A 26,202-nucleotide genomic window follows, 5' to 3' on the forward strand; every position below is an offset into this window, starting at 1 on the left:
AAAGTGTCAATATTTTTTGTGAGCACCATTGTTATCTAGCACTGCCTTAATCCTCCTGGCCATGGAGTTGACCAGAGCTGCACAGGTTGTTGCTGGGATCCTCTTCCACTCCTCCATAATGACATCATGTAGCTGATGGATGTTAGACACATGGTGCTTCTCCACCTTCTGCTTGAGGATCACCACAGGTGCTCAATAGGGTTCAGGTCTGGAGAAATACTTGGCTACTCCATCACCTTCACCTTCAGCTTCCTCAGCAAGACAGATGTCATCTTGGCGGTGTGTTTGGGGGTCGTTATCATGGCGTTCGGCCCAGTTTCTGAAGGGAGGGCATCATGTTCTACTTCAGAATGTCACAGTACATGTTGGAATCCATGTTTCCCTCAATGAAGCGCAGCTCCCCAGTACCAGCAGCACTCATGCAGCCCCAGACCATGATGCTACCACCACCATGCCTGACTGTAGGCAAGACACAATTTTCTTGGTACTCCTCACCAGGGCGTCGCCACACATTCTGGACACCATCTGAACCACACAAGTTTATATTGGTCTCATCAGGCCACAGGACATGGTTCCAGTAATTCATGCTCTTGGACAGGTTGCTTTCAGCAAACTGTTTGTGGGCTTTCTTGTGAGCCAGCTTCAGAAGAGGCTTCATTCTGGGACGACAGCCATGCAAACCGACTTGTTGCAGTGTGTGGTGTATGGTCTGAGCCTTCCGCTTCTGCAACCTCTAAAGCAATGCTGGCACGATCATGTGTCTGTTTTTTGAAGCCAGCTTCTGCACCTGACGCACAGCACGAGGACTCAACTTCTTTGATTGACCCTCGCGAGACCTGTTCCAAGTGGAACCCGTCTTGGAAAACCTCTGTATGACCCTGGCCTGTACTGTAACTCAGTTTCAGGGTGTTACTAATCTTCTTATAGCCTAAGGCCATCTTTGTGGAGAGCAACAATTCTAATTCTCAAATCCTTAGAGAGTTCTTTGCCATGAGGTGCCATGTTGAACATCCAGTGGTCAGTATGAGAAAATTGTACTCAAAGCACAAATTTTAACTGCTCTAATACAAGATACATAAATTTGTATGGTCCTGTCAAGCAGCCAAAAACATGAAAATGATAAATAGGACATGTGGCTTTGCATGGTTAAACAACATACAGCTATTATCACTTAGCGTGCACTCACTTTTGTTGCCAGCTATTTTGACAATAATGGCTGTATGTTGAGTTATTTTCAGAGGACAGTAAATATATACTGCTATACAAGCAGCACATTGACTACTCTAAAGTATATCCAAGTTTCATTTCTATAGTATGTTCCCTTGAGAAGATATACTAAAATGTTTGCTGAAATGTGAGGGCTGTACTCACTTTTGTGAGATACTGTACATTTAGAGAAACAGTTAGGCAGGCTTCTTCTAACGGCTTGCTCTCTAAATGCATTTGTTGTAAGTCCATTATGCATAAGTGTTTCTCATGTCTTATGATAGAGTCTTATCATCAGGAAATAACCTTGTCCATTAAGAGCACTGAATATTTCCGCAGATTTGCCCAGCTGAAGAGCTTGAACCTTTCTCACAATGGCCTGGGCGTATTCCCGGAGTCGGTGTGTGAGATCCTGACACTGACAGAGCTCTATCTGTCCTGCAATGGTCTCAGTGCGATCCCGGCCCACATCGACAACCTCCAGAGGTCAGCGCACATTACACGACTTTACTGTGCACAACACACCATCTGCGGCTGCTCTTTTGGGCAGATTTTAACCTGCAAATAATATGCTGTTGTTTGTTTGTTGCTATTTTTGTAGCTGATCTAAAAGAGAAAATATGTGCTTGTTTAGTTACATTTCTGAAGTCACTGATCCTTTTTGTTATTGCCAAAATGGCTTCTCTTTTTGTAATCAGCTCAACTTTTGTAAGTGCACAAATGTAGGACCTTGTAGGTCATTTGAAAAACATTGCACAACATAATGAGTGTGATTATGGGTTATAATCTAAATAATCCTTTGATTTGCATGATTGTATTTAAATTATTCAGTGCTTTATAGCACCACTGCTCCTGCAATTACAGTCAGTGTGGTACCAAAGAGCCTGTCAAGCGAAGTTCTTTTTCCCCCTCAAAATGAGCCAGTAAAATGCATGAAGTTCAGCCGTGCATATTACGCTACCAGATTAAATCAAGCATAAAAATCAGCCTAGTTTTACTGCTCTCTGCTCAGCTTATATGAGGTGCTCTGAGCATGCAGGAAGCCTGCAGTGGAATCTTACTGGATAGTGCTGACCATATCTGTCAATATTAGTGTCCTTAAAATGATCAGCATCTATATTATATTATATTATCTTTTAATATAACACTTAGGAAAACTCAGGAGAATCAGAATACACAGACACTTGTATAAATGAGAACGGACAAAGGAACAGACAGAAACTCAGGGTTTAAATGCATGAGGCAAAAAAGGGAATTAATCGGGACACAGCTGAACAGAATAACTAATCAATCAGTAACTGAGACTAATGAAGGCAAGCAAACAGGGAAATAACCAACAGAAACTGAACGTGAATGTGACAACGCCCCCTTATGGAGAGGCGTGTCTTTGCAGCGTAGGGTCCAACTGAGGAGGGAGGGCGGGAGCTCTGTAGAAGGATAAGGAGCAGGTGAAGGGCTGACCAATGATGCAGAAACAGCCACAGGTGGTAGGAGGAGCAAAGGAGGATTCAGGATCAGACGCAGGCCAACGTGAGCCCAGAGCTCAGCCTGGAGGAGTCGAAGGAGGGAGGAGCCTTGACCCCATACGGATGATGGATGATGACGGAGCCAATGGTGGAGGAGCCCAACGTGCAGACGAAGAGCAGAGGGTCCAGAGAAAGATCGCAGGCTTCGGAGGCCGCGATGGAGCAGCAGCAATGACCCCCTGAGGGGGAGCCAGGGTACCGGAGGACTGAGGCGGAGACGAGGCGACTGAGGGCCGATGCGGAACCAGCGGTAGGGTGGAGCCAGACGGAGCCGTGGGGGTGGAGAGGCAGAGCATAGCAGATGACTCGTAAGTCCTTGGCGTTGTAGTGGCGACATCCGACCAAGGTGGAGCCAGAGGATCGAGGGAACCCGGTGGAGCCAAAAGGTTGATAGTCCCTGGTGGAGCTGAGGAAGGGAGGAGCAGAGGAGCCTGGACGACAGGACGGGGTAGAGCGGCAGGAACGACGGCTGGAGGCGGAGCCAGGGGATCCATACATTCAGGCGGCACTGGTCAACGGCTGTCCTGAGTTGGATCCACACCACAGAGAGGAGGTAGTGGAGAGGCAGAGGGGCTGAAGGGGGACATCGGAAACTGATCAGTGGGACAGGCTAAGGTCTGAAGAGGAGGCGGGAGAGGAAGGCTGGGAGGGCATACAGGAATCACAGGAGAATTATAGAGGACGGGCGACGTTGCCGGCACTCGCACCTGGTCAGACGCGTTTTGAGGCTCAGGAGCGATGGCTCTTGGATCGCGGCAGGGTGATTGCTGGTTGGGCTCTGGGTCGTGGGCTGTAAGGGGAAGTCCTTCGTGCTGGAGTATCCAGCCCAAATACTCCATCAAATTCCTCGTTTCGGGGAGGTGGAGGAGGTTCACCACTGGTAAGTCCATTTTGATTAAATCAATAACTCAATATCAGGGTCCGTCCTTCTGTAACAGGTAGCTGTGGCCACTTGAATAAACGAGAACGGACAAAGGAACAGTCAGAAACTCAGGATATAAATGCATGAGGCAAACAAAGGGAAGTAATCAGGACACAGCAAAAACAGAATAACTAATTAATCAGTAACTTAGGAGACTAATGAGAACTCAAACATGCAGGCGAATGGGGAAATAACTAACGGCTGTGATTGTACTGAAGCGCATAAGGCAGGAATTCAGGAACAAAAATCATCTTTAATAAATCTGAACTGGGAATACACAGGAGATTGTAGGAGCAAATAAATTGACACAACCACGTTAAACTGATGAAACAATGAACAGACAGAACTCAGGGTTTAAGTACACAGAGAACATAATCAAATAGAAACAGAACAGGTGTGTGGAAATTAGGGACTAAGGAAACAAATTAACAAATGGGGAAGCTAACTAGGAACTCAGAAAAACAGGAACAGAGTGAAAAAAACCCCAGAACATATACGTTACAGTTACATTACATTATATTACATCATATTATATTATATTGTCATTCATATATGTTCATTTATTAAAGCAACATTCTATGTGAGGCCATGCATTCTGCATAATAATATAATATAATGGTTCATTTATTAAAGCAACATTATACGAGAGGCCATGAATTCTTATATATAAATATAATTTTACCACAGTTAAGGGGGAGATGTTTTTAGGCATAGAAATATGAACAAAAAAGACACCAGTGTTCAATAAACAATTACATTTATTAATAATAGCATATATGCACAGAAGAAATATGGTTCGCATAAGAAATATAGTTATAATATAGCATAACTGTAAGTGGTATTTTAGTCCACTATTGTGGACAAAAGGTTGGGATCTGGGGCAAAGAGCAAAGCAATTAAAAAGATGGTAAAGCTTTCCATCTATGTAATAAAAAATACGTTTTTTTATTTTATTTTATTTACTAATAGGCTATTTACTATTAAACCCCCACAGCTATAAATATTAACAAATAAACAGTATTGACAAACCAGCATTTTTAATAGTAACCACATCCCATATCATTTCCCATATCTTAAAAGTGAGTCTGTCTGGCTGTGAATTCATAGACTATTATCTCTTCAGCTTACAGACACTGTGTTTGGATGGGAATCGCTTGGATTCTCTTCCAGAGGAGCTGGGCAGCCTCGTGCAGCTCTGCAGCTTGGGACTTTCCTTCAACGTTTTTCCTCACATCCCCGTCGTGGTGGAGCGGCTCTGTGCCCTGGACAAGCTGGCGATGGCTGGGAACAGGGTGGAGACTCTGAATCTGTGCAGTCTGCTACGAATGAGTCACATTAAGAGTATTGATTTACGGTGAGCTATTAGAAACATCTTCCTCTTTCTCTCTCTCCATCTATCTATCTTTGTGCGTCATACTGTCGGGCTCCTTCTGTTCATCCGTTCTCTCTCTCTTCTGTCTGTCACCTGTCAGTGTGTTATTACTCTCAGCTCAGACTTTATGCATAATGCAGGATCAATATACAATAGTAATGTAATAAGATCACCTATCAGTAAATCACGGAGTTGACAGCAGCACAGCTCTATTTGTTCTCACAGGTGGCCCTGTCGCTAGTCTCACGCAGCCAGACTTCAGCATTCAAATCTGGGCCTCTTTGTAGATTATTCTGGCCAAAAAAAAAAAAAAAAAGCCCATTTTGAAAATGCCCATCTGTCTGACACATAAAGCATCCAGCCACGGTTTGCTGTTTTTGTATCACACCACAAAAATAGATAATAGGTGCTAAAAAAAAGAAAAAAAAGAATGACCTGGCATTCTCCACTGATAACGAAATGTGGAAATTAGAGTTAAGGCCCTTGTACACTGAGTCTGAAATTTTCGTATGCGTTTTTTCGTATTCGTGATTTGGTGGCTCTGAACTGTCAAAACACCATTCAAAATGCTTGCTACGGATGCGAAAACGCAGAAAATCGAACCTGATCCGAATTTTTTTATGACGGACGAAAGTTTCGAAGGCAGTGTGCAAGCGTGATTGACATAACGTGAGGTCGTATTTATTTTTTAACGTGCGAAAATTTCGGATCCGAATTTCGGACTCAGTGTGCAAGGGCCTTTAGAGTTTACCTGCTTCTACACTACAGTTCAAAAGTTTGGAGTCAAGAAGGTTTTTTCATATATTAAATTAAGCTTATTAAACAAGGATGCATTCAATTGATCAAAAGTGACAGTAAAGACATTTATAATTTTATTTTAAAAAATCTATTTCAAATAAACGCTATTCTTTTGAACGTTCTTTCAAAACAAATTAAGAATATTAAATATTAAGTAGCACAACTGTGTTCAACATTTATAACAATATGAAATGTTCCTTGAGCAGCAAATCAGCATATTAAAATGATTTCTGAAGGATCATGTGACACTGAAGACTGGAGTAATGATGCTGAAATGTTTTAAATATATTTGAATACAGTTATTTTAAACTGCAATAATATTTCATATTAATATTACTTTTTATTGTATTTGTGATCAAATAAATGCCTTGATGAGCATAAGAGACTTCTTTAAAAAAAAATATTTTGGAAAAAAATTGAATCAACCCCAAACTTTTGAACAGTAGTGCAAGTTCTTCCAACAACAAATATTTGATGTCACTAATCTGGAAAACTGACAAATCTAGTGATTTATTTTATCTTCAAAATAATCATTCTGTCTAATCAGCATCTTGATATGCCACACCTGTGAGGTGGATGGATTATCTCGGAAAAGGAGAAGTGCTCACTAACACAGATTTAGACAGATTTGTGAACATTATTTGAGAGAAACAAATATTTGATGTCACTAATCTGGAAAACTGACAAATCTAGTGATTTATTTCATCTTATTTTATCTTCAAAAGCGTTATTGTATCAACCCTTGTTAACATAACTTATCATAACATAAATCATAATCTGTGTGCCCTTGCTTTCAATTTCATAAAAGGTTGGAAATGTTGATTTTGGTCTGCGTTTGCCTTTTTTGAGTGCAAAATGCATCAGACGGTTAGTAAACGGACTGTGGGTGGTCTGTGGACCGGTCGTCTGAGGTTTAGACTGCCCTGTCGCTAACAAAGTCACATTTGCTCTTCTCATAAAGTCATTTTTAAACAGCCTGTGGTTTTGATCACAGCTCACAGTCTGTGACTCACCTGAGTGAAACAGACTGAGGTTTGTGGATTTTCTGGGTCCTGACTGCACCTGCTGTGGATTAGAAATCCAGCCAGAGCTGAGCTGTGGTGGGAACTCACGCGGCGTCTGAAACGGGAAAGAGGGGAGGCGTCTGTCACCTGAACAAGCTCAGAGTTTTTCTGATGGATTATCCCACTGCACTTGACACGAGTCACCACTCAGATTCCTCACATACACCGATCTCATGGGCAGAAAGTGTGCAAACAGCAGATGTGAGTGGGAATTTGAGTTCATGGGGGGCTGCGAGAAACAGAAAGGTTTAATGCCCTTATCATTTGGATGTGATAGTCATTAGCGAACTGTGTGGCGTCTCTCGTAACGGGTAGCCGTTCGGTTAAACGAAAGTTTTTTTGGGCTTTTAGTATGAATATGTTAGCCTTACTGTTATCTATACTGAACAAAATTATAAACGCAACACTTTTGTTTTTGCCTTTTTCTAAGACTTTTTCTATGTACACAAAAGGCCTATTTCTCTGAAATATTGTTTACAAATCAAACAAGTGGCCTTTTATTGTGGCCAGCCTAAGACACACCTGTGCAATAATCATTCTGTCTAATCAGCATCTTGAAATGCCACACCTGTGAGGTGGATGGATTATCTCGGCAAAGGAGAAGTGCTCACTAACACAGATTTAGACAGATTTGTGAACATTATTTGAGAGAAATAGGCCTTTTGTGTACATAGAAAAAGTCTTAGATCTTTGAGTTCAGCTCATGAAAAATGGGGGCAGGAACAAAAGTGTTGCGTTTATAATTTTGTTCAGTGTATAAGCTAGTGTGCTCCAAAACAATGACAAAATTCACATTTAGAAGATATAAGCATTCAAAACTTACATTCTCACGTTTCCACCAATATGGATAAATGATTTTGATGACATCACTCTGCACTTTAGCTTCTCATCAGATTTTCAATCCAATCAAATGCTCTCTAGAATCTAAAGCGTTCTCATTTGACCTTCATGACTCAAATTAATTAGTGAATGTTTTTTTTAACTAGTTCATTTGTACGTATCATTCGAATGATTGTTATTATAATAATATTAAATAATATTGAATTATTTGCATTATTGCATAAGCAATGTCACTTTTTTGTTTGCACAAGTAAAAGATACTGTACAGTACAAACATTTTTACTGACCTTAAAATGTAAGTGTATTTATTCATATAAGATAACATGCACATATTCTCAATGTTCAGTGTCTTGGATCTCCACTCTTCCATCTGATATTATGTTTATTTCTTTGTCCACCAACATACAGCATTTTTGCTGTTTATATTCTTCACTTCTTTTTGCTGTTTGGATTCTTTGCAGCTGACTGTCTTTTTGTTTGTAGGTTAAATGGCCTCCGCTGTGTTAAAAGTGAAACTCTGGAGCCTGTAAAACATCTCACCCAGCTTGACCTGAGAGACAACCAGTTGACCTCTCTAGACCTGAGCGCGTTCTGTAGTCTGGAGATGCTGCAGTGTCAGCGAAACCAGCTGGGATCCCTGACACTCAGCGGCTTCACTCTGCGCACACTCCACGCCAATAACAACCGTGAGTGCAAATAGAAATGTTCGACGCCAAAAGATTTACAGACATTTTCATTATATTATTATCATAATCACTGTATTATTTTTCTTAGGTCTGACCACGGTGAACATCTACCCTGTTCCCAACCAACTAACACATATGGACCTATCAAGGTAAGCATATAATGAACTGACATATTCATTCTGTAATTTGTGCATACCGTATCCTAATCAGTTGCGACAATTTCCTGCGCCAAGTAATTTTTTCTGCCCAGACTAAATTGAAAAATGCTGCACAAACTAAACAGCAGCATTTTGGACCATTGGTCCAGAAGTGCATTAGCCTGGTTAAAACCAGACCATTCTCAGTAGTAACTGAGTTATGGTCTGGCAAAGCTTCATTAATAACTCATTTCCAAAGGGGTGTCACCAACGGACGTCGCTCAAATGCCTCTGGGCGCAATTGGATAGACCTAAAACCAATCAGAGCGATCGTCATCGTGTAAAGCCATATGCTGCGTCCCAATTCGCCTAAGTTACACGACGCCATAAAAGTATGTACTCTTTTTGTGAAGAAAAGGTATTTACTTTTGAATGTGTAGCAAAAAAGTAGGCAAGCTTTGGGACATACTAGGCTACTTCGTCATCTTTATCGGACGGATCTGTCGCGTCCATCCTGTCACGTAAACTGCCCTGTCAATCATCTTGTCACAGTTAAAATCCTCTATTAAATCTAATTTAATTTCCTACCGTTTCGGAGAGAAATGTAGTAGCACGTTCATCTGCCAGTGGGTCTTTCATGGAGACTGTCCTCATGTGTTTGCAATTTGAATATAATAATGCATTTAAAAGTTGAATGGACGTCGCTCAAATGCCTCTGGGCGCAATTGGATAGACCTAAAACCAATCAGAGCGATCGTCATCGTGTAAAGCCCGCCCCAACGTTTCTGATTGGTGCCGCGATTTCGACGGATTAGAAATGGGCTTGAATGAGCTCTTTGCCAGACTACTTGCAGAGCAAATCTAAATTTGGTTTTCCCAGGCTAGAAGTGCATAACACAATTACTAAAACATAACTTAAAAAATTAAAATAAATGCTAATTCAAATAATATGAAATACTATAATGAGATAAATAATGCTAAAATAACGCTGCTCTGTACTTATTAGTGTACTTGCACTACAACATTGTAATGCAAATGGTACCAAATGTTCATCAGCTCATTTACAAGAGGCTCAATGCGCAGCAGTCACGTCCTTTACCTCGCACATTCTTGTACAATGCTAATGCTCTCATGTAATTAGCCTGGAGTTAATTCACTTCCCTCCTGCAGGAATCTCCTGGAATACCTGCCAGACTGGGTGTGTGACAGCCGGAAGATTGAGGTGCTGGACGTCTCCCATAATCTGCTGTCTGAGCTCCCAGCCAGGTGCGCGCATTTGTGTGTATGCATGTATGTATGTGTGTATGTATGTGTGTGTGTGTGTGTGTGTGTGTGTGTGTGTGTGTTCAGACCCTCATAAACTGCATTTGCATTTTCCCTCTAAAAAGAAAATGTCCTACTGCTCCCCCATCTCAGAATCTTAATGTCAGCATTTTGTACTTATTTATTCAACAAAAATTGCCCGTTTGATTTGAATGATGTCGGTTAAGCGACTCTCTGGCCAGACGGTGGATCTGAATAGAAATGGGACAGCGTTCATCAGCAGACGCTTGATGTGGCCACTCTGCTGTCTCAAAGCAGAGTGATGTAAACGCCAAGCAGATGAAAGCACCATTTCACAGCTAATTCCACATTAACATTCCGGCATTTGCATCTGAAAGAGCTAAAAGCCGTGCACAAATGAGATAATATGCGGCTTGAAGTTTGTGTCCCATTTGAGGCTGTGAGTGTTGCACTCTTTGCCTCGCAGGAAAATGCTGTGTTGGGGTTTTAAAGAAATAGTTCATCTTTAAGGAGAATTCGGTTGTTATGTACTCAGCCTCGTGTCATTGCAAATTCGTACTGTGGTTGTATTTTCCTTATATCGTGAGTAAACAAAAACATGTTTACTGAAAATCTTTAGTTACAGCTGTCAAATATCATTCTTCATTGCAAAATCGATCTAGCTTGCCAGTTTTTGGTTACAACAAATACAAGAACTTAATGTCAAACCTGGTCAAATTATAGGTGTAAATAATATTTAAAATTATATTTAAGTGAATAATTTCTTAATTTTGTGTCTGTTGCTCACACAATACTATTGTTTGTCTTCAGAAGACTTTTAGTTGTACATGTATATTAGGGCTGCATGATTAATCGAAATGAAACCAAAATTGTGATATGGCTTGGTGCAACTCTCAAATGCAGCGAGGCATTGTGTTCTTTTTAAATGCGAGTCAAACATTTGTTGTCGGACCAAAAGAGAAGATTGAAGAGCTCCGTGTGGTCTTTTGCCGAAATAAAAGATTTTATTTCGAAAAAAATAAATAATAATTATCGTTTGAAAATGAAGAAATTAAGATTTTTACAGTTGTATTGTAAAACAAAATGATTTTTTTTTTACTTTATTTCACACTGAATTATTACAATAGAAATATTTCTTTAAAATATATTTTTTTGTTTAATATTTTAATGTAGTAATATTCATTTTATTTTACAGTACAATTTTTATTAGTACATATTGATATATTCACAAAAGTTTTGGACAAATTCTACAGCCCTGCAAACAAGCGCAGCAAACCTCCAGTAACATTTTATTTATTTATAAAAATTGCATATTACATCTCAATCATACGGAGCCCCTGAGGGGACCTGTGAAAAAAAAAAAAAAAATAGGACTTTCGCGTGCGCACGAGAAACTTTCGCGTGCGCACGGGAAACTTTCGCGTGGGCACGAGAAACTATCGCGTGCGCACGAGAAACTTTCGCGTGCGCACGAGAAACTTTCGGTTTGTGTTATAGCCTCATTAATACAAATGTGGAAATATGGATGATGTATATATCATTTATGTTGTTGTTTGACATGTTTTGAAGTGTATATTTTAGCAAAAATCTCAAGCAAGGTGCTATTAAAGACAAGACTTAGAGGCATATTTTAGTCACAATTCAAATCATTTTATTAACTTTGAATATAGGCCTACTTTTAATAAACTTTGTATTTGTATGTGTATTGATAAAAAATAAACAACAGGCTAATAATCTTCTGCTATTGAGATGAAGGAAACATTTTTTTAAAGAAGTAAAGTTCACACGATTGCTATTTATCTTGATCAAACTGTTCCGTCATCAGCTCTTCCTCAGTTCCGCACTGCAGAATAAAATAGTCATCCTCTGCTGCAGTTATACATCATCCATATTTCCACATTTGTATTAATGACGCTATAACGCAAACCGAAAGTTTCTCATGCGCACGCGAAAGTCCTATTTTTTTTTTTTTTTCACAGGTCCCCTCAGGGGCTCCGTACAATCACAATTTATATCAGAAAAAAAAAAAAAACGCAAATTGATCCAACCCCCCACCGTTTTTTTCTTGCATTTTTTAAAAAACCTCTCCTTTTTTATTCCGCAGAAATAAAATACAGCAAAAAGAGTTTGGAATTAAATGATGATGAATAAATAGTTAGAATTTTAATTATTGGACAAAATTTTCCTTTGAAGGTGTCTAGGCATTGATGTTTTTTTGAGTTTCTACCCTCATTTAAGACTGAATATGTTAACAGTGTCACAGTGTTTTTTTTCTCTATCCCTCCTTGCTTTCAGACTTCTTAGCAGTCTGAGTCTGCGTAAACTGCTGGCTGGAAACAATAGGTTGGAGAGACTGGCTGACCTGCTTGACCACATCCCACTGGAAACACTCGACCTGCAGCACAACAAGCTGCGAGAACTGCCAGAGAGCTTCTTCTACAAGGCCTTAAAGTAGGTCACTCCCTCCTTCTGTCCTCTCTCTGTTCCTCTTACTCTCTGGGCTGTGCTTTCTTTCTCTCTCTCTCTCTCTCTCTCTCTCTCTCTCTCTCTCTCTCTCTCTCTCTCTCTCTCTCTCTCTCTCTCTCTCTCTCTCTCTCTAGCTCCACCCGTTTTCCTAATGTTTTTCCTCTTTTTATTGCAATTTCTTCATGTGACAGGTGCAGTGCTAGCTGCAGCTGTGTCTCTCTCTGCTCTGTGGACCTTTAGCCCTTCTGCTTGAGCTCTTCATTAGACCTCCTAGCCTTTTACTGGAACTTATCAAACCAGGGAATTCTCTGGAAACTTCTCTTTCGCTATATATTATCTGCAGAAGATATTACAGATATATACTCAGAGTTGCAGAAGCTACTTTAAATAACTTGTAGCTACAGTTTCAAAGTAGTTAAACTAGAGCCAAGCTACTAACAAAAAGTTATTCAATTGGGCAAGATCTTTTTAATTTAATATCAGATTATGTAATTTATAATTTAATCAGAGCAGTGTTTATCAGACTCGTGGAAAATATAGAATTAAAGGAATAGTTCCCAAAAATGAATATATATATATATATATATACATCACATTGGTTGTAAACATAATAAGTAAGTAGACCTAAGTAGACCTAAGTAGAGTAGTGTTTAACTAAATATTTCAATTTAAAAAAGATGCATGAACATATTTAATTTTTGTTTCTGCTCACTCTGCCATAAATATATTTAATATTTTGATTTATATTTTTTATAAGATATACATCATGCCCACCTATTATCAAAAATCTTTCAGGAAATTTTTTTCTTACGACCATACATGAATTATTTTGTCAAAATACATCATGAAATATAATTGTATCTGGGTAACAGGTGAATTATTGCTACAATTAGCATCAAGCTACACACAACAATTTATGAGATTAATACTACGCTTTTACCAAAAACTCACTGTAAACCATCATCGAGTGCTTGTAATAACTTCTGATTGCAATCTAATGTGGATTTTGGTCATATGAGGAGGCAAAAATATGTTATTTGTAGCATTTAAGATTAAGCTAATCGTTACACCTGCATAGCATTTCTCATGTAAACATGTTTTCTTCTTATAAAAATAGCCCAAATCACATGAAAATCACATACAAATCATATGCTGTCGTAATTTTATGTTTATTAGCTTCATGTTTTTTAATGTGTAGAAAGGTTCCTTTGGTATGTGTGGAACAGAATGCGTAAGTGTAGTGGAAGTTTGTCATCGGAAGAGACAGGCGGGTTATGAATTATTTGGTTTTCCTCTTGAATCATTACAGCAATCGCGGAAGTGAAAACACAGGGAAGACAGTGCTGGAAGCTAATATGCTCAACAGATTGCATAATTATATGAATAGAAATTATGATTCTGTCTTAAGTAATACGATATAAGTAATTTAAGGCAGCGGCTATTTGCATTAAGTGCTAATAGCGATAGATTGTATTTACACTATGTAAAAATAGGAGTATTTTCTTTGCAACAAGTTTAAATAGTAGTTAGATGCTATTTATACTGATAAATATAGTGGCAGATTTAATTAGCACCACAGTGTTGTTGTACATTAAACGGTGTGCAATAATAACATAGTGTAAATGATTATATTTAATAAAATTATTAAATGGATGCCGTCTTATTGGGACAGTAAAGCCCTCCCTAGACCCACTCTTAACCATAACCAATAAATATTTTATTATTAAACACACGTTAGACACTTTATTTCCACTTTTCGAATATTTTCTTAATTTTTTGGAAAATAAATACCTTTCCGATCTGAGATGTGATGGGGGGAAGAAGGAGTAGAGCGAGTTCGGCAAAAGACGCATTTGAACTCGGGGCAATTTGCGTAAAAATGTTCTGCCCCACCGCCTTACCCCTACACTATTGCTACTGTTGGCAATGCAGCGTCTTCCGTCATTTTATTTGGCCCAACCAGGTGTCAGTGGGCGGAGTTAGTGTAAATAGCCTCTGCCAGGAAGGCGGGATATTTAAATATAGTCTATAAATATAATTTAAATATAGGTTACCCTAACATTCACAAAGAGGTGCATATGCAAAGTCAAAATTTTGAGGAGAAAATACGCAATTTCCACTTCTGTAGGGTGTAATGGAAAACTAATATAACTAGTAGTGTAACAAATTTCCGTTGCCAGGAAGTTAATATTACTTTAGTAACGAGCCCAACACTGTATATACACAGTATAAGTGCATAAAGTGACATGCTTCTACAAAGACTGGATGTGTAAAGGAAGATATGGCTCAATGAGACACAGTAATATGAGCCAGAAGCGCTCGCAGCTCTTCCATTTCCTGTGGGTTAATTTACTTGTCAGCCATTAAGCATCTCTAATGCTGAAAGATGTACTGCAGCTCAGAGGCTTTGGTTATATCCAAGATGATGTTTTGTTTTATCAACATTGCTGTTTAAATGAAACAAAAAGCAATATTCACCAAATTGCCTTTCCTTTTTCTTCTCGTCTACTAGTTTAAAGTATCTGAATGTGTCTGCTAATGCACTGGAGACAATCCCGCCGAGCAGCCAATCAGAGGAGAGCCTCAGCACCCTGCAGGAACTCTATCTCACAGGAAACAACCTCAATGAGAACTGCGCTGCTCTACTGGTGGGACATCAGAACCTGCGGGTCTTGCATATGGCTTATAACCAACTGCTGTCCTTCCCTGCTAGGTACCTATACTTCACTACTAGTATACTTCCATCTACATCATTCAAGAAAGATCAATGGTTATATCTGTATAAATCACCCTTTGTTCTGTTTTCAGCAAACTCAGTAAACTGGAGGTACTGGAGGAGTTGAATCTGAGTGGGAACAAGCTGAAAACGATCCCCTCCACTGTGTCCAGCTGCAAGAGACTGCACACCCTCATCGCCCACTCCAACCATATCAGCGTGTTCCCAGAGGTCCTCAGCCTCCCCGAGATCAAGGTCAGTGTGCGTTTGGGTGACATATGATGACCAGGGCATGTGAAAGCCTGGCCATAAATATTGTAAAGGATCTAAAGGGTCAACCACAGTGTCAACAGGCGGCAGGAACAAATGGAAAGCAGAAAAAAGATCCGATTTTAAATGTATGGATAGACAATTGCTGCAATTTAGGTCACAAAAAAAAATAGTTTATTAGGTATCATCAATGTTTATAGAGATCAATTATGGTTGATATGCAAATGTTTGAATAAAACTACATACATTTAAAAATATTAAAATCCAAGTTTTAAATGCAGGTCTTAAATGGACATTTACATACACTACCGGTCAAAAGTATGGAATAATTAAGTTTTTTTTTAAATGTTTTTGAAAGAAGTCTCATATGCTACCCAAGGCTGCATTTAGTTGATTGTGAAATAGGTTACACTTTATTTTACAGTGTCCTTGTTACATATGTTACATATAGTAATAACAGTAAATTATGCATAATTACATGCAACTAACCCTCAACCAAATCCTAATCCTATAGTAAGTACATGTTGTCAATTATTATTACTCAGTACTTAAATGTATAGTTACATTGTAACAATGACACCTTAAAATAAAGTGTAACCGTGAAATATTATTACAATTTGAAAGAACTGTTTTCTATTGTAATATATTTTTAAAATTAAATGCTAAATCTACATAGAAATGGTAAAAACATGGAAAATAGTGATGCTTCACGGAACTTCTAAACTTAAATTTCTCTAAATTGATTTAGATTTAATGTTTCTAAGGTTTACATGTATCATTTTGATATTTATTGTGATTTATACTTTTATAAATTGTTTTTTATATTATATTTTTATATTATTTTATATTATATTATATTATAAATTGTTTTTTCCCCCCAATATTTATAATATATAATTGTGAAAATGGCACTATTTAAAAAACTTACTTGGTTAAGTCTGGCAAAATGTAATTGTTTTTGTCCCCAAATCCAACCAAATATTCTTTGTTTTGGGCTGTCGTTTGTTACACGGATTATGTTATATTTAACGTTTCACATGAAGTATGCTGCTCTTTGTGTAGCTGGTAGATGTGAGCTGTAATGAGCAGACGGAAATCCTGTTGTCAGACTCCATGCCTTCCACACTGCAAGAGCTGGACCTGACCGGCAACAGTAGCCTCATGTTGGAGCATAAAACGCTCAACCTCTTCAGGTGAGGTGCTACAAACACTCATTATGCAGCTGATGAACTCTGACCCAGGTGGATAATTGTTCTATGTCTTTATCACTCCCACTTGTCTGTGTCCTTCTCTCTTCCAGTCACATAAGTACATTGAAGCTGGACCAGAAGCCAGCCATGACAACCGGAGACGCACAGGGCACGTCCAACCTTTGGGATCATGGTTACGCGGAAATGTGTGGTCAAAGAAACAAGTGAGCAATATCTGGAGACATGAGAGATTGACATTTAATTTTTTTGTTCATTGCGGTCTAATCAAATACTTATTATCTAGTCCCTAAATGTTGCGGAAAAACAAAACAAAAAATTAGGTTGGTTGTTTTGTGTGCCATTCAGACAAACCTTTCCTGTCCAAGTGGGCGTTTTTTTTTGGCCAGAGTGAATCAGGGGCCGAAATATTCTTAAAGTACCCCTGTAGTCAATAATTTTATCCATTAAAACTCATCTTTGATCACCAAAATGACATATTTAAATGTTTTTTCCTTGATTTTTTTTCATGCCTTAAAATAGCACGTAACTCTACACCCTTGCCTCATTTAGTATATGCGGTTCTATGAATATACAAATTAGCCCTGCCTCCACTCACTCACACCAGAGGTAAGATGTTTAATGAATTATTGGGTTATTTCAAATGTGAAGCTTTATAACATAAGTCTAGCTACATATATAATACATATTACTATGGATGTGCACGATTAAGCAAGATTTTGCAAGACATACATTTTTTCGGAATTCTAAAATGAGTTGAAGGGATAGTTCACCCAAAATTTTTAATTCTGTCATAATTTACTCACCCTCAATTTGTTCCAAACCTGTATGAGTTTCTTTCTTCTGTTGAACACAAAAGAAGATATTTTAAAGAATGTTGGTAACCACACAGTTGATGGCACCCATTGACTTCCTTTGTATTTTTTTCCTACTATGGAAATCAATGGCAACCGTCAACTGTTTGAATGCTAACATTCTTTAAAATATATTTTGTGTTCAACAGAAGAAAGAAACTCATACAGGTTTGGAACAACTCTAGGGTGAGTAAATGATGACAGAATTTTCATTTTTGCGTGAACTATCCCTTTAAATAGGGACGCAGTGTGTTGAACTTCCGTCAAACCAGTCTCAACAAAAATAGTGTGCATGCTTATAATTATTATGGTAATTTGCACGAATCCAGCTCCAGGATTTTTTAATTTTTTCAGGAATCTGGCCCCAGATATTTTGCCATATCAGAAATGTGGCTTTGAGACAACTAATTAACGTACAAATAAATACTTGGATGGCATAAAATAGCTGGCATTCTCAGAATAATCATAGCGTTGGTTTTCGCAGAAGATTTCGTTACCAGGGGGCAAGACGCAGCAGGGGGCTGGTTTAAATGCAGAATGCTTCCCATAGGCTTAAAGATCTTGTTTCTACATGTTTAATGTGACATCAGTGTGCTTGGCTCCCCCTGCGAAGGGCATTACCTCCCCAGTTTCAAAGCAGTCAGTCTCAAATATCGAATCCTCTTTCTGTACTCTATATCCACCAAGGGGGGCCACTTTTGTGTGTTTGTCAGGTAGAGTGAGTTTGTGTATGTACCTATATAGGTGTATCCATTACCAGTCAATGAAATGTGTTTGTAATGTGATGGGTGTTGTTGTCATGAAGAGAATTTGTTCCACTGAAATCTTGTGTTTTACCTTCAGGTTGTGTGTGTCTGTGCTGGCTGTGGATCGCTTCGGGGACAGTCCAGAGGCTGCTTATGGGATTTTTGATGGTGACCGTAATGAGGAAGTTTCCAGGTTACTGCAGTGCACCATGGGAGATGTATTGGCAGAGGAGATACAGCACTCCAGTGTGGATAGTGTATACATGTGCAACACTTTCCTTACCTCTCATAGGTGTGTTTTGCACACACATTTTTTTGATTAAGCATGATTTGATTAAGCTTTCTTTTCTTCATTAAAACATTTTGTATGCTTCACCTTGCTTGTACAATAATTGATACACCTGATAGCTTGTCACTTAGTATGAATTTCTAAGTGATGAACAAACATTATATTATTACATTATATTAACTATATAATCGACCATTGTGCTTACACTGTGCTACTTTCTTGTGTTACTCTGTGATCTCTTTCTTCTTGCATAAGTAATTTTAGTTTCATGTCCATTTATTTATTTGGTAAGTAGTCATGTAATGGTGGGATAATGTAGAGTCATACAAGACCCCACCACTTTGCGTCAGGGTCCACTTTGCATTAATGTCTGACTTTACAGTATCCCTTATTTTTGTAAAGCTTTCCAGAAAGTAGGTAATGAACATTCAAATGAATAATATATATGAAAATATGATTCACATGATTGATACGGGATTGACATAGTTTCACATTTCAAGATTGAAGACTTAAGTCGTCCTGGTAAGATCATATTTACGATTTGGGAAGTTGTAATTACAATGTCAGGTGCGTTCAAATGACTTTGGTTGGAGCAAATGGCAATGTACCTTTTCTACAAAAATACAGCACATTTTTTTAACTCTACGTCTACAAAACGATGAAGAATGCACATCAGGTGTATTTTTCCTTTTTTAATTCAACTCATGAAAGTCCTGTAAACTGAATAATTTTATGATATATAACATGTAATATGTATATATTGTAATTGTACAATACTATTGTATTTTGTACATGTGACTTAGCTACTTAATTTGATTGAAAATGAGCAAATTGCAGCCAACACAAATACTGCATCTGCCATATTTAGTCTCACGTCTCCAACTTGGAAACTCTGGACTCTGAACTTGTAAATACGACTTGAACACACCATTGTTCACAAACAGCCTTCGATTTTTGGTTATATGAATAATAAATGCAATCCTCTTGTTGCTGTTGTGCATTTTTGCAGGAAACTTGGCATGGCAGGCCAGAAGCTAGGTGCCTCTGCTCTACTTTGTTACATCCATCATGAGTCCTCCGAGCCTGGCAGCTACTTTAGCCTCACTGTGGCCAACGTAGGCACCTGCCAGGCTGTACTGTGTCGTGGTGGGCAACCTCTTGCACTCTCGAAAGTTTTCAGCCTAGAACAGAGCGCTGAGGAGATGGAGCGTGTCAAACTGGCTAAAGCTATTATCACTGAGGTATTGACTCTTTCTCAGTTCATACCTGCAGGTTAACTGGCTGATGCTTAATTTCGTCTAGATGTCCATGAGTGAGAAGTAAAAGCTTATTTGTGTCTTTAATCATTTGGCTCTTTTGTGCTTTAGGATAACAAGGTGAGTGGGGTGACATGCTGCTCACGGTTACTTGGCTGTTCCTACCTGTTTCCTTGGGTCCTTCCCAAACCCTGGGTGCACACAGAGCCTTTGTGTTCCCAGGATGAGTTCCTGATCCTAGGAAACAAAGCACTCTTCCAGAAGGTTTCATACCAGGAGGCAGTGAGCACTGTGTTAGCTGTCAGAGACCCTCGCGCTGCTGCCAAAAAGCTCTGCACGCTGGCACAGAGCTATGGGTGCCGGGATAATGTTGGAGCAGTAGTGGTGGCTTTGCATATCGGAGAAGACAGCTGTACGTGCGAGCCTCCTCTCTTGACCGCAGAAGCCCGAGGACCACCTGCCCCGACACCTTTACCGATCTCTGTCTCCCCTGGTGACCCAGCCACACCATCATCTAGCAGCGGCATTGCCTCGGAGTTCAACAGCGAGATGTCAGCCTCCGAAGTGGGCAGCGAGGCTGGGTCCACTGCCTCGGACGAGCACCCCTCTTCAGGACCAACAGCTCGTCCCGAGCGTCGCTGTAGTCTTCATCCTGCTGCCACCTTGTGTAACACGGGGCCGCTGGCCAGTCTGGGGCCAGGGGCGCACCCGGCTCTGTTCCAGCGCCAACCTTCCAGCGCCACTTTCTCCAGCAACCATTCAGACAATGGGCTCGACAGCGACGATGAGGCTCCTTTAGAAGGCGTCATCTCAAACGGGAGTAAGCTAGAGGTGGAGGTGGACATTCACTGCTGTGCTTTTCAGCTGCGCTCTGGACCACCCGAAAGTCCCAAGGACCTGGACGGCCGCCACGATTTGAGGGGCTCGGACTATCCCAACAGCAAAATGCGTCGGCAAAACAGTGTTGTGGTTTCTGCCACCAACGGCTGCCTACTGGCTGTATGTGGGCGAGAGATCTCGGATCTGAAGAAGTCTCCGTCCACCTCCAGCCTCTTCGGGAAGAAGCTCTCCAATGGCTCGGTAGTGGCTCTGGAGGATAGCCACAACATCATTGAAGTAGCACTCGAGGCCCCTAAAAAGAAATCGGGATATTTTGCCGCACCAGCCCAGCAAGACCCAGAAGACCAGTTAATTATACCGCCTAGTCTGGAGCAGGATGTGCGGGAGCAGCTGAGAGGCCAGAGTCCTGTGGTTCCCGGGCCACCGCCTCCTTCAACACCGCCCTCAGCAAGAGACCCCAACTGGGAACATCCTCACCCCACCGTCCCCGGTCTCCACCCCACCACCGTCCTGCAACAGGATGTCTATGACACGGCTCTATAGTGGGTGCAAGCGGGCCGCACCGTCGGAGCATCTCCGCATCATAGTGCCACATCAAAGAGGCTAGCACGCACTTCCTGCCTTCGAGATATTCCAGTTCTTATTTAGCACCGTCATCACGTGTGGGTCCCTGCATGTGCATTCCTGAGCTGATCTGCGGTGGCGTAGCCACCTCCGAAGGGTGGAAATGGGTGCAAATGTCAGGACCGATGAAATCATGAAGATTGAGGTCTTTGATTGAGGAAATACATGGGCTATTCCTGACCAAAAACCACAGCATGGAGCTAGAGTACCTCATTCATCACCATGCGCGAGTTAATTTCGACATTCGCCCTTTATATCAAAGGTCACAGGCTTAAGTAGGCTTCAATGATCACATTTGCCTTCTGGTGGAAAGATACTATCAGCTAAACTGAGACCAAAAGATGAGAAAAGTGCCTCTTGACCATGGTTGAGGTTCTGAGAGCCTTTACTGTTCTGGTGTACGTGCAGTTTTGTTCTTCTACCTTCCCATAGTGGAAACTAGTCAGTAATCTGCACTTTTGAAGTCCGTGAGGAATATTTCTGAGGGTCAAAAGGATCTCTTCCCCATCTGACCTGCTGGTAACATCCCGCTCCATTTCATGGAAAAAGAATACTTGTTGTGAAAAGATGTATTGTTGACCAGAGCTTTCGCCACCTCCCCTGATCTCCTCACTTGTATGCATACGGGATCTCCCAGACAAAGCCATGGGGGTCTCTGGAACACTCTGCGCGATCAAAGAGTTCAATGCACCCGACGTAACGTTCAAGCCCTGACAGATTTACCTGGAGAGGGAATCAGCCTAGTGATGGAGGTCAGAGTGAGATGGAGACAAAAACCTCTACTCCTTAGTACATCCAATACTCAGTGGAAGCATTGTCACACCTTTATGGCTACGGTCAATTGGGGAGCAGAAAGACCTCATAACTCTGTCTGAAATCATAACTTGAGCTGTCTCGGGTTGTACTTGAAGTTTCGAGTGTGCCATGACTACACGACAGAGCTCATACTATAAAGTCTCAAGCCATGAAAATATCATTGGGTCTTTGTAGTAGTGTGGTTTTGCTGTTCTGAGTGAGTTTGGGGATATTTTCTCATCTCATTATCAAGGAAAAAAGTGAACAGCTGACATTTTTTTGTATGAGAGGCACAGGGCTTATGATATCACGTATTGTGCGGTGTGTGTGTGTGTGTGTGCTCTATTTTAGCCATGCATGGTACGTATAAGGAAACATGCTGGTTAGAGTTTTGTTTTATTTTAATAAGGGGACCAGAGGAAAAAGAAGTATTATTGCATATGGGGTCATTTGAGTTTGTAATTGCCACAATCACAGTATCAAGGAATTCTGTGCAGTAAAACACTGTGCCTGTGGTTTGAGGAGACATCTAGTGGTGTTTATTGGAAACAACAACGTTTTTTTCAGGATTTTCCCTGCAAGTACTTTTTCTTTTTTCTTTTTTGCAATTCATTAATACATTTCAAACCTTTTTAAAATAAATATATTAATAAAGAATTAGGGAATTAAAATGAGGGAAAATGAAGTGCAAATCCCACTGTTAATTTTAAGATATTAAATTTAGTGATGTTATCTAAAGCCCACTCAGTTTTATTAAATTGTTTATAATTTATTAGGTGCACTCTCATAATTCATTAGAAACTGTCTTTACACAGGTGTGCAAGGGAAACAACAATTAAAATGTATAAATCGCATCTCGTAAAAAAAAGAAAAGAAAATGTCAGCATTGGCATGATATTAAAAAATCCAGTACTTGAATTTGATCATCCATGAAACGTTCAACTTGAAAATGAGCTCAAGTACATTTGTATGCTCAGATATTATGTTTAAGCCTTTTCATCTTGAGATTCAAAATATTCTTTTTGTCAATTATTTTCATTATGGCAGACATTTTGAGTGTTTTTCTTTTTTTTTTAAATTAATATTCTTCATGGTCAGCTGGTAAATGCTCTTTGTGCCAAACTTGCATACCGATTTGTGTTTGCTGTATGCTGTGAGAAAAGGCCACCATGTAACTAATCTGGATCCCGGTATTTAACATCCAAGAAGATTTTGAATCAACCTTTTACTGCCATTAACTTTTCTGCAAGCATTAGAGAGTCATTTCTGGTGTTAATTTTAATTGCCTACAGGAATAAAACTGTAGCTCTTGTGCCAAAAGATGTAGTAGTGGTATTTGAAGGTAGGTAAGTTATTTTGAGTATTTCATCCGTCCCTCGGGTGCTAAAGAGCTGAAGCCAGTGGCGTGGATGACTCATGTTTTTTTCCTTTTTTTTTTCCTTTAATGGTCATAAAGCAGGTTTTCCCTCAAATTTCTTTAGTGTTTATATTTCGATCCCCTTTTTTTTTCGCGTTCAAAAATGTCAAGTACATTTTGCTGGAAATTGATACCTAGACTCCCTAAATAATTTAGAGCTGTATGCTTAAGTGCATCAAGTATTGTTGTACAATCATATAAAGTAAAAGAGTTTTACACTGTATAAGCACTTTGTACATAGCTCAGAGAATCTATATACATAGACATATTTAAGAATAGCATTTTAGCTATTTGTTGAAATGCATATAAAATCAATGCCAGGCTGTGATTTATAGCCTCTTTCGGAAAGTAGGTATTCTTTCTGTTACAACCCCTAAAATGTCATTTCTTTTGTTTGTTTGTGAGGAGAGATGAGGTTATTGAGGCACAACATGCTGATTCATACCGTGCTAAGAGGCAGAGTTCAAGCATTTGACGGCTTGCTATGTTAGAAAGATGTAGTCTAACTCTGTTATTAGCTATAGAACCGCTTCATCCCCTGCAGTGCTTTATTCTTTTAAGGAAACAGAAATGGCAAGTAATTTTTCAAACAAATGTCATGGATACAGCAAATCATGCTGCTTATGAGCACCTTAGACCCTCTATAGCCCTACGACATGATGCATATCTGCATCATTAAAAGTGATATATGCAACAATCATACATGTCTAATTAGATAATTAGATTATCAATCTGAAAATTATTAAAACGGGAAAAAAATCCATAAATTTGTGTAAGTCTGTGGGTGTCAAGTGCAGTGCTCTGTTGATGAATAGAATATATTGTTTCTATTGTTTCTTCAGCCTAGGCAACTAAGCTAGTTGCTTTGCCACATGGAAAAATGTTATATTTTAGATCCCCTAAACATTTGTGATCTGTTCTCCTGGCCAAAACATGCTGAGGTGAAACTCTGAGTTAGCCAAATGCAGTTTTCCTATGCGTTATATTCAAATAGCCATAAGGTTTATATTCATCAGTTAGATGGAAGGGCATAGGTTATTCTTCCTATAGTTCATCCAAAAATAAAAATTCTGCAATCATTACAATACTCACCCTCATCATGTCGTTACAAACCTATGCATGACTTTCTTGTTGGTAACCAAACAGTTTTGGTTACCATTGACTTCCATTGTATGGACTTTTCTCAAAATATCTTCTATGTTCAACAGAAGAAAGAACGTCATACAAGTTTGGAACAACATTAGTAAATTATGGCATAATTTCCATTGTAGGGTGAACTGTTCCTTTACAGGAAGAACACAAAGCACAGAACATCCCCGCTCACATTAAATATTGGGATTTTTTGTTGTTATTTTTTAACTTTATAGGACATTTGGGGGTTCTAATGCTCTATTATGGAGCACGAAGTATTCTTTTTTTTATGTGATTAGAATGATTTGTATGCCAGTGTGTTAGTGGTGTCTTAGTTGGATATTGCACTAGAACATCATCTCGATCATGTTTATATTCAAACTGAACATAAAAGTTAGAGAAAGCGTTTTTTTTTTTTTTTTCAGGTTCAGCACATTATTGAACTGATTTTATAACTTTTCTAGGAACACTCATGCAGAACAAAAAGAACATTTTACAACACCGCCGTGATTTAGAAATTAAAAATATGATCACACAATTAAGCAATTTTGGATGTTTTCTTTTTAAGATGCTTCCTCCTATCCCAGCTGAATTACTGTATAAACAATCCATTTAAAGCTTGATTCCCACAAAAAGTGTAAACATTCTGGATTCTAGTGTGTGCTTTGTGCTTTTGCCTGACACTGAAACCAGTCTCAACCAATGGCGTGAGCTTGGGGGTGTGGCTATCTGTTTGTCTGCGTTCAAGAAACTTGACTGAAACAGTGATCATATTTGCACTTCAATTTGGAAAAGTCTTGACCTAATTCAACAATACAGCATGTCTCTGCTTTGTGACTCGACGAAACGTGCTTCATCCTCTGTATTTTCAACAAAGAAAGCATTTGTCTCAAATCAGTTTGCAAATGTGCGCGGTGTGCGAGTTTCTGTTGGTGCATGAAACGTGTGATTGCGGTTTTACCCCGACAGAGACAATATTTTCTTTCTAATGCAACAACGCATCTTTATCTGGCGTATTCATTGACCTTTTTGCACATAATCATGGTTCGTTCTGGACATACGAGATTTAAGATGAAGTTCCTGTTGTTTGACATGTGACCAAAGCTTGATCTTGTCATAATTTATGTACATTTTGTTTTTAAGAGATGCTTTAATATTTCCTCTCAATGCCAAGAAGCTGAGGTTTATTTTTGTACTTCATCGTTCATGCAAATTTATAGGTCCTCCAGTGCAGAATCTAGGATTTAAGGGTTCTATGGTACACCGTCACCCATCAAGGTACTATCTTTGAAGAGACTAATTATTCATGTATTTAATGTGAGAAGCATGCCCTATATAAATGACTATAAATATATAATATAAAGAATATATTATCATGTGATTATTTGTATAAAACTATATTAACTTTTGTTTATAACAAAATTGTTTTAATATCTGAAGCATAATGTATATTATATTTTTAAGTTTCTATTTTAACATGCAGTACACTGCTGACTATTTTCATTGTGTTAAATTATTTCATTGTTTTTAGTTTAGGAGAGCATTCGAGTTGTTTTACTGATTTCGTAAAAGGACTAAACGCGAGCACTTTTGCTGTCTGTCAGCTAGGACTGTACTTCTTGGGACTTTTAGAGTGGGTTCTGGCTCATCGTTTCATTTCAGATGCTGCTATGCTTAGTTTTGAGCAGAAAGCTGTATTTTTAATTGACTTTTCAGCCAAGTAGCAATAAAATTTTTACTGTGAAACATGCGTCT

The 26,202-nt window shown here is 39.2% G+C and overlaps 1 protein-coding gene across 1 annotated transcript in view; it reads left to right on the top strand.

Moving 5' to 3' along the window:
• The window catches only part of phlpp2 (PH domain and leucine rich repeat protein phosphatase 2), a 74,385-nt gene extending 48,188 nt beyond the window's left edge, over positions 1–26,197 (top strand). Inside the window, exons 8-20 of the mRNA XM_084109199.1 lie at positions 1,546–1,692; positions 4,778–5,008; positions 8,212–8,414; positions 8,503–8,563; positions 9,722–9,817; positions 12,131–12,286; positions 14,814–15,014; positions 15,110–15,272; positions 16,350–16,480; positions 16,588–16,701; positions 18,193–18,387; positions 19,394–19,625; positions 19,752–26,197. Of these exons, the coding sequence (XP_083965325.1) occupies positions 1,546–1,692; positions 4,778–5,008; positions 8,212–8,414; positions 8,503–8,563; positions 9,722–9,817; positions 12,131–12,286; positions 14,814–15,014; positions 15,110–15,272; positions 16,350–16,480; positions 16,588–16,701; positions 18,193–18,387; positions 19,394–19,625; positions 19,752–21,023 (3,202 nt within the window). The 3' untranslated portion in view covers positions 21,024–26,197. The remainder of the gene's footprint in view (positions 1–1,545; positions 1,693–4,777; positions 5,009–8,211; positions 8,415–8,502; positions 8,564–9,721; positions 9,818–12,130; positions 12,287–14,813; positions 15,015–15,109; positions 15,273–16,349; positions 16,481–16,587; positions 16,702–18,192; positions 18,388–19,393; positions 19,626–19,751) is intronic.
• Positions 26,198–26,202: the final 5 nt, after the last annotated feature.

The sequence above is a fragment of the Abramis brama genome, assembly GCF_963993115.1.
Source record: "Abramis brama genome assembly, chromosome: 3".
Lineage (NCBI taxonomy): Eukaryota > Metazoa > Chordata > Actinopteri > Cypriniformes > Leuciscidae > Abramis > Abramis brama.